The following is a 9087-nucleotide window of genomic DNA, read 5'->3' on the forward strand; positions in this document are numbered from 1 at the left end:
ATAGTTGTAATATGGTCTTATAGGGACTTATAAGTTTCAGGAACCAAACAAGTAGGGACTTTTAGGGACTTGGGACTTATAAATTGGGACTAAAAAAAGTTCTAAAACTTATGAACCAAACAAGGCCTATGTACTGTATATGTAGTAGCCACTAAATTTATTATCTTCATCGCAAAATCATAAAACCGCAGGGGTTTTCATGCACAAGAACAGCGCACCGAATAAGCATTTCAGATTTATTACGACTGCGTAGCAGCAGCCAGTTCACACTGTGTCGCTGTCGCCCATTACTGCTCCGTCGTCGTTCACAGCGACGCCAACGCTGCACCCAGACCCCGCGAGATCCAGAGCCTAGCACTAGCACAGGTCGGGGAGGAAGAAGGTCCAGGACCCGCGAGGCAGGGAGGGGATGGCGGGCAGCGGAGGCGGCGCGTACAGGGCGGAGGACGACTACGACTACCTCTTCAAGGCGGTGATCATCGGCGACTCCGGCGTCGGCAAGTCCAACCTGCTCTCGCGCTTCACCAAGAACGAGTTCTGCCTCGAATCCAAGTCCACCATCGGGGTCGAGTTCGCCACCCGCAGCCTCCAGGTCGACGGCAAGGTCGTCAAGGCCCAGATTTGGGACACCGCCGGCCAGGAGAGGTGACTGCCTGCTTGCCTCCCGTCTCTTAATTACTACTCCTACCTCTCGCCGCTTCCCGTTAATAGCTGCTCAAATCGGTAGTATGCTCGCCAGTATGGATTTGCTTTGCTTGCTTCATGATCTGCTTCTTAGGAACCAGGATGCCACCTTCCCTTGGCCATTCATTTGCTCTATGAAATTAGTTTGGTGATGCTGGTAATCGGGTGATTGCTGCATTTTTGTTGCCAGTCTGGACGATCTTGGTAGTGTGTGCACGGATGTGGGTTGGGGTGGAGTAGTAAATCAGCGGCGAGTAGCAAATGAAGTATCACTGCTTGGTATCCCAGTTCACGTCTGGGTTTCACTTGGTTGCTCCTGCAGGGTAGATTGGACGCCCATTTGTGATTTAGCGCTTGGGACATCCGTGTCTTACATGTACTAGCTGAATGCCCGTGCGTTGCCACGGAACAATAGACTTAGACATGAGACATTGCTCAAAATAAATCAAATATTTCATAACAATATGTTTGAGCGGTGATACGCGCCGGCGCGCCAACCCAAATTTGGGCCGGTCGGCCTCCTGCCGCCCGATCCAGCAGGCAGGGGCCGTCCGATCCGCCTTCCCCCATGTCATGATCTTCTTCCCCCTCTGCCCCGCGCACGCGTCTTGGTTCAGATCCGCCAGTGACATGTCCCTGCCCCAGCCACCGCGAGTGTGTGCTCCGGCGAGACGCGAAAGCACCCGCGTCCTTTCCCTCACTGTTGCCGCTCGTCGCAGTACCCAGCTGCTCGTCGTTACAACCTCTCTTGGATCGCCGATGTCACGTTTTTTTGCTCCGACGATGGTAGCAAAAGAAATCGTCGGTTCCAGCTTTTTTGGTCGTAGCATCGGCGGCCAAAACTTCAACATCGCCGCTTGCAACATATATAGCCGCGAGTTGTAGCTTTTTCTGTTGCCGGTTGTAGCATTTTCTCCAGCGGGATGCATCTTCCTTGGTCGCCAGTAGCAGTCATCTACCTCACATGCCAAAAAAATCACCGTCGCCGATGCAACAAAAACTGGCCGCTGGTTGTAGCTTTTTCTAGGGCGGTTGCAGCACTGGCGCATGAGTTTGCAGCTTCCACAGGCCACGGCCCATCGTCGCAGCCCCGATGCTCACCTTCGCTGTCCGCATCTTCACCTTCGCCGCTTGCAGCAAAATGGTCAGCGAGTTGTAGATTTTTCTTTTGCCAGTTGTAGATTTTTGTTCCACGGGATGCATCTTCATGATAGCATGTAGCGAACAAGGACGCCGGTTGTAGCAATTTGTGATGCCGGTTGTAGCTTGCAGCTCCGGTGATGTCCTCGCCCATCCCATCCCCATGTCAGGTGCACCCCGTCGTCACAGCTTCTCGTGCCTTGGGTGTACCTCGCCGAGATGGTGAGCTAGGAGCTATCGCTGGCCGTGCGGAGAGGAACTGGAGATGGTGAGCTAGGAGAATCGCCGGCCATGCGAAGGACGACGACCTCACCGGTGAGATTGGGCTGCAGCGAGGTAGGGGCCGATGCGGGGGTGGACGACGGCCTCGCCGGCGAAATTGGGCTGCAACAGGGGGTGGGGAGGGGGTGGGGATGCAAGGGTAGAGAGCGGCCTCGCAGATGAGATTGGCCTGCAGCAGGGCAGCGCGATTTGCGGGGCTTGCGGAAACAGGAGCGCGTGGTAGCGGGCGAACGGCCAAAACTCCGGCCGGCGTGCCATCTCCATACATTTTCCTATATGTTTTGAGAACAGAGTTGTAGGTGCCATACATATATTTCTTGCAATCAGTTCAAAACAAATCAAACATATCTCTCTTCCATGTAGTTCTTCGGTAAGTCAATTAATTGCTTGCTAGAGTAACAGGAACTTTAGTATACACTCAAAGGATTAAACAAGATTAATCTTCGATTTCTACGTGGAGCTGAATATAGTTCACAACCACAGAAAATTATACAGGCATAAAATAGACTATGACCACAACCATACAAACGAAAACAGGCAATATTTTTGTCCGTACCTCGATACCTTAGCAGCAAAATTTCTATTTCATTGCCAAGCACAACCTACAGATCGAGTCACATTACTGCTACAGTTGGTGAGATATTGTCAAGCTTAGTGACAAAAAAATAAATCATATTGTACCATCCCTTTAGCTGGTGACCTCTTGGAATTAAGTATATATGATTTCCAAAAACAAGAAGTGAGATGTTGTATCCGGGCCTCACCCAAACACACTTCTGTTCATTCTCTTGTTGTTTATGTTCAATAACCTACAATAGAAAATGGTGTCAAGAAAGACCAACATAATAAAATGGGTTGCAACATATAGTCAATAACCTCTAGCTAGGTGCATGCCATATTTCTTTTATGAAAATCAGAACAAAGTTATTTATGTGCATCTCTAGTTAGAAACCAACTGAAAATTAATAAAATCTCTGAGGTTAAAACGCATAAAAACTAATGGACTAAGAAATAGCAGGATTGAGCACCACATCACAGGGGTTGCATGTTTGATAGGGTAATCGTTAAGACTAAGGTCGATCCATGATGAACGAAAGCCTGCACAAATGGTCAAATTCTGTAAAAAAACCAACAAACAAATAATGTTCAGAGGACTGTCAACTAACACCTCAGGGAGCATTTTGAAGCAGGCAAATATCATGATTATCATGATTCTCGACAAGTTGAGAATTGTACCTTAAGCTTGACCTCCTATATGAAGTATCTTATAGTACAACATAGCAAGGTAGCCTATATGAAAGAACAAATGGGACAATAAAAACAATTACTACTCAAGCTGACCGATCAAAACCTAATTGAACACATGCGATTTCAGAATCCGCTCCATTCGCAAAAAATGGAAAAGCAGCAAAACATGAACTATATCAATAAATCTAGTAATAGACTAATAGTTAGGTTAGATGATTGCTTAGCACTACTTGAATTAGCACAATGAGTCTAGAACTCTAGATAAAATGGTGAAATCAGCAGCTTGATAGTTCTCTCTGTTGGGTGCCTATAGATCTCACATGCATATAGCCAGATTTCACCAACGATTGCTTGTCCAAAGTAATATAGAAATTCTAATTCTACTTAGAAAGGTGATACATGTAGCTCCTAGGTTTTATCACCGTGAGTTGAAGTATAAACAGTAAATACGTCACATACCAGTGTGCGCGTGCGTTGCTAGTCGATCAATAGAATCCACCTGCTAGTCGATCAATCAATCCACCAATTGGATCCATCTCAAGGCAAAGCTAGCTAGCTACATTGTTAGCTGATTTAACCCCTTAAGGCAAACCAGGTTTGCTATGTGTTCGTTTTGCCATCGAGCGAAAGCGCCGGCCAGGCGGAATACTGGTTTCACAGGAACGGAGACAATCAGACAATGGCATCGAAGGAAAAGATCAAAGATCTACGCACCTGTGACACTGTCCTTGACGGAGGCAAAGGGCGTCAAGTTCGAGCTGTTGGTCCTCGCCGTAGCCGCCTGCGATGAAGACGACCCGTCGGATTCTCATACAGGAGGACGCACACCCTCCTCGCATACTTCACAGCTGCCACAACCCCAAATCGGGGAAGCTGCCGGCTGCGGAAGACATCTTGGAGCAAGTGGATGGAGGGCAGAGACGGAGCAGGACTCAACGGTGAGAGGGCGAGCCATCACCCCTCGTCGCCACGACCGAGTCCACTGAAGTTTCTCGGGAGAGATGAGATTGGAATCGATGGGGTTGGAGGAGTTGGGCTGACTCCAACTAAGAAAGAAGAGGAGGGGGTTGGAGAGAGTTGGGGCGTGCGTCGTGGGGAGTCGGTCGTGGCTATTTTCCAGTGTTTTCTTACCGCATTAATGCCATGCATCTCGTTTGTGGGTTGAGCCGAACTGTTTTTTTCTTGGTCGTGGTTTTCTGTGCGTGGGCTGATTTGGAGTTGGATTTTTGGGCTGCTGCGGGCATAGCCCTCGCGCGCGATGGTTGTCGTACGAAGGGGGGAGGTGGGGATGTGGTCGAACCATCACGACGTTCGATCCTCCTTTAATAGTAGAGATTAATAGTAGAGATTTAATAGTAGAGATAAGTTTAGTGGTTTGGGGATGAAGCAGTTGAAATCATTGTTGTGAACTACTACTAGTGATTGTAGTTTCATCTTTCATTGGCGTGCATACATAAATCAGTGGAGAGATGCATCGTGACATTGTTGGATTGTGCACCAGCACACTTGGTGCTACCATGCGAGGGGTGTGATTGGAGAAGGAAAGGTGTGTCACAAGTATTGGAAGATCTGTTGGTGTGGCCTTGGGGATGAAATGACCACTTCAGAGGGTTCATCTTGCTAGCTCTCACGGTAGAACTTAGTCATTGAATCACTGTGCTTCTGGCTTTCTGCATCATGTGGTGGCATAATTACACTTGTACAACATAAGTTGGTTCCCAACTTAGAGCATCACCAATAGAAATACATCACCAAAAAGTGGTTGGAGTAAAATTTACATCACCAAAAAGTGGTTTTTTACATCACCAAAAACGTGCAACCGCAATAGATGATGTAAAATAGGGCAGCCACGCGACAGCCGCTCCAATAGATGATGTAAAAATAGGCCAGCAGCACAACAGCAGCACAGCAATTTCAACATCATTGCACGCATAATCAACAATATGTCAAATTCAACATCAACTCCACATAAGTGCATGATCCAACAAACAAAAGTGCACATAAACATAAAGATAAAACATAGTTTGCGGTTCTTCCCTTCGCATTCTGAACAAAACCCTTCTCTTCCATGTCAAGATTCTCATCATCAAATGTCGTATCATATTCTTGCACATAAATGTGTCATCATCAAGACTACAAATGCACATACACGTAATCTCACATCCTATTCATATGAACATGACCAAAAAAAATGAAGAAGATTTTTTTTACCTTTGCGACATTTCATCGAACATGTTGGAGACGGTGGCCGAGGGCGTTGACGGCTCCTCCTCCATGGCCGGCGGCGGGACTTGAGGTGATCAGGGAGCAGGCGTGCCATCAGCAGCAGCACTTGCCGCGAGCAACGGCAGCAACAAAGCAGCAGAAGCAGCCGCGGCCGCCTTCATCTTTTCGGCCGGGATGAAGCTGTGACGGGGTCACGCGGCAGCCTCTTCGAGCCGCCACCACGTGGTTTGGCCGCGGCAGCCTTCTTCTTCGGCGGTTCTCCCATTCCGGCGGCGGCCACGGGAACGGCAGGAGACGCGGGGGCGGCCATGGCGAGGTGCGGCGGAGCAGCAGTGTCGGCTGTGGGGTCCATGGGGTTTGCTGGTGGCCGGCGGGAGGCGGGAAGGCGGGCGGGTGGCGGGAAGTTTCAGCGTGGCAGTTGGGGGTGTGCGCGCGGACCGCTATGTTTTGCTAGGGCGCGGCTGGTGATGCAAATTTGCATCACCAAATGCCCTATTTTACATCTGGAGCAAATAGTGAGGAAAAAAACTTGCATCTACATCATCTGTTGGAGCACCGTTTTGGGGCCTTAGTGATGTAAATTCGGTTATTTTTACGTCTGCATCATCTATTGGAGATGCTCTTATGTGGCCTGTAGTACGATGCAAATGATTTTGATCAGCTAGTTGTCTTGCCAGCAACTGAAGCAGCAGGTCATCGAGTCCACTTTAGAGGAGCAACATGTTCTTTTTGGAACCAAGCTACCCCATTTTCCATCATTAACGGAAACAATGGTCACACAAAAGCAGGGGATGCAGAAAATACGGAGCGGTTTCGATGCATCATCAGGAAAGCCACTGCCTACTCTCTGCTCGGACACAGGTTATAGGATGAAAACCTGATTGCAGAAAATAAGGAGCAGTATAAATTGCAGCGCTAACAGTCTTGATTTGATAATTTTTCTGCTATGCTTTGTTTACTAGACTATAGATATACATATCCATGAATTGGTTCATCAAGGGAATTCTTGCATTAATGAGAGGACAGTATGATAGCTATGTGATTCCTGTTCGAGACTAAAGTGTTCACTAGGAAACAGGTCTCACAAATTTATTTTTATCCATCAACAAAATGACTCACATGCTACTGGAACTTGCAAATTGAGAAATTAGATCTGAATGCTATGCAACTGTAATGGGAGACAATCATCCAATGCAAAATACAAAAAAAAAGCTAGGGTGGAGACAGTTCCTTTTCTCTAATTTATCAATAAAAGTCACCTATCATTACTTTTTTTACAGCGGTTTATTTTCCCTTTGTATGATGTCTAACTCATGTTATACTTGTGGGATATTTTCTGTTTATTGTGTTGATACTTGTACCTTGTAAGTTCAATATCCCCTCTCCTATTCTTCGAGCCACCTTGATTATTGTTTAGATATAGACTCATACTTGCAGATATTTGTTCTGCTTTACCTCTGGCTTCTTAGAGATAGACTCGTATGCTTTTACCAAAGGAACATTACTTGTTACTTCTATGACCTCTAACTGAGGATACTGAGTATGAAGTCGAGGATTGTTTGCTCAAGCCCACCATGCTGCTCTTGTTTATCTGGTTTTAGTGGAGAGGAAAAAGTGTGGCCCATCCCATGTCTCTTGCCCTTATCAGTGGCACCGCTAGCAGTTGGCACATGAATTCAATTATTCTGTAGTTTCATCACTAACAAAGCTTTCATCCTTGACACAGTGTATATTATATGACATTTCACATCCGAATAAAACCTTGGCTAAGAGATTGCGCTGTTCATTCTGAGATCTGCTGCACTGTATGATATTCGATGTTCACAACATTTATTTTCACTCTTGTACGTAATTGCTGTTTGTGTAGATCATTTCTAGCACGACTGGTGGAATCAACACTGGTCACTAGCAGCACCTTTTTTTTTTTTTGCATCCCTTTTTGCTCAGTTATATGATTGCCTGATATTTTTCTCTTCATTTGTCAGATACCGTGCTATCACAAGTGCCTATTATAGAGGAGCAGTAGGCGCGTTGCTTGTGTATGATGTCACTCGCCGTGCTACATTCGACAATGTGGCGCGCTGGCTAAAAGAGCTGAGAGATCACACTGATTCTAGCATTGTTGTCATGTTAGTTGGCAACAAATCTGATCTTCGTCACTTGGTGGCTGTTTCAACTGAAGATGGGCAGGAATATGCTGAGGCGGAGTCACTGTACTTCATGGAAACATCTGCATTAGACGCGACAAATGTAGACAACGCTTTCTCAGAAGTTTTGACTCAGATATACCGAATTGCGAGCAGGAAGACGGTTGATGCAGGAGACGACGGCTCATCTGCCCCAAGCAAAGGGGAGAATATAAATGTGAAAGACGACGTGTCTTCGCTGAAGAGAGCTGGCTGCTGCTCGAGTTAGGGTATAGATGCATTATTATTTGTTGCGTTTTCTACTGGTTGGTGTATCTTGTATTGCAACAAAATAGATTTGTTGATTCTCTCATTTTGCTGCGGTTATGGTGATGGTTAGGTTGGTTCAGCTTTCACCTGAAAACTGTTATGTCAGATTGATAATGATATTCTGCAGTACTTTGCTTACAGCAGGATCTGAGCAATATCTCACTGTCTATTTTTATGAGAACCGTGTTGGAGAACTGCTTGTAATGTATTATGACAGAAATAGTAGAAAAGTACAAGCAGGCCAAGAATCCTGCATAAGTACAGAAAACACACTAAAAAACAACCTGTGAACTTATAACAGGCAAAATTGAACATTTCCATCACTAGCAGTGGCCCATTGGCGAGCATCGTCTTTCATTTCCAATTGGTGTGTGTTCGAACCTAAGCTGACGCAACAGTATTAAAAAACAGATTCAAATATATAACCCATAGCTCGAGAAAAAACAAAAGAGATCATGCCATGAATAGTAAGTTAACTCAAACTGGCCTCTGAATTTTGGCACTTCACGATTTGATTTGTTGTTTTTCTTTCTTGTGCTATCACTCGATTATTAAGACCTGAATTGGTGAAATGGTAGGTTTCAGTTGTGCACATGTAAAAAAAATATCATATACTCTCTCCGTAACAAAATGTATGACGTTTTTTATGCCCTATGCAAAACCAAAAAACTCTTACATTTTGATATATAGAGAGTATTGTTTTTGCACTTTTTACTGCGTGTTTCGAAGTGGGGATGTGGGGTGGGGGTCACGTAATTAGCAAAACAAGCCTGGGAGAGCGGCGATGGTGCACACGGGCTCGCCTGCTCACGCTAAGTGTCCCAATCGAACACTGGCGAGTGGAACCGGGCATTCAATGCGGTCGGAGGGCCAACACACATGTACGTATGGTGGAACAGGAGTATACGGTGCGCTCGCCGGGCAGATATAAGGATCCCGTCACGGCAGGTTGCTACCTGTTCCGATTGAACGAGTACTGATACACATCACTTGCCCGGTGTTTGCGATGTACTCAAATGCCTATGTGGTGCGTCGGATCCTTGTCTGCGTC

General features: G+C 46.2%; 1 protein-coding gene across 1 annotated transcript; it reads left to right on the top strand.

The window, feature by feature from the left end:
• The first annotated feature begins 257 nt into the window (after window positions 1-257).
• On the top strand, window positions 258-8176 carry LOC123070783 (ras-related protein RIC2). Its single transcript, XM_044494120.1, has 2 exons — window positions 258-645; window positions 7566-8176. Exons 1-2 carry the CDS (start codon window positions 410-412, stop codon window positions 7993-7995), a joined length of 666 nt encoding a protein of 221 aa, XP_044350055.1. The 5' UTR covers window positions 258-409; the 3' UTR covers window positions 7996-8176.
• The last annotated feature ends 911 nt before the right edge of the window (window positions 8177-9087 follow it).

This window comes from Triticum aestivum, chromosome 3B (assembly GCF_018294505.1).
Source record: "Triticum aestivum cultivar Chinese Spring chromosome 3B, IWGSC CS RefSeq v2.1, whole genome shotgun sequence".
Classification (NCBI taxonomy): domain Eukaryota; kingdom Viridiplantae; phylum Streptophyta; class Magnoliopsida; order Poales; family Poaceae; genus Triticum; species Triticum aestivum.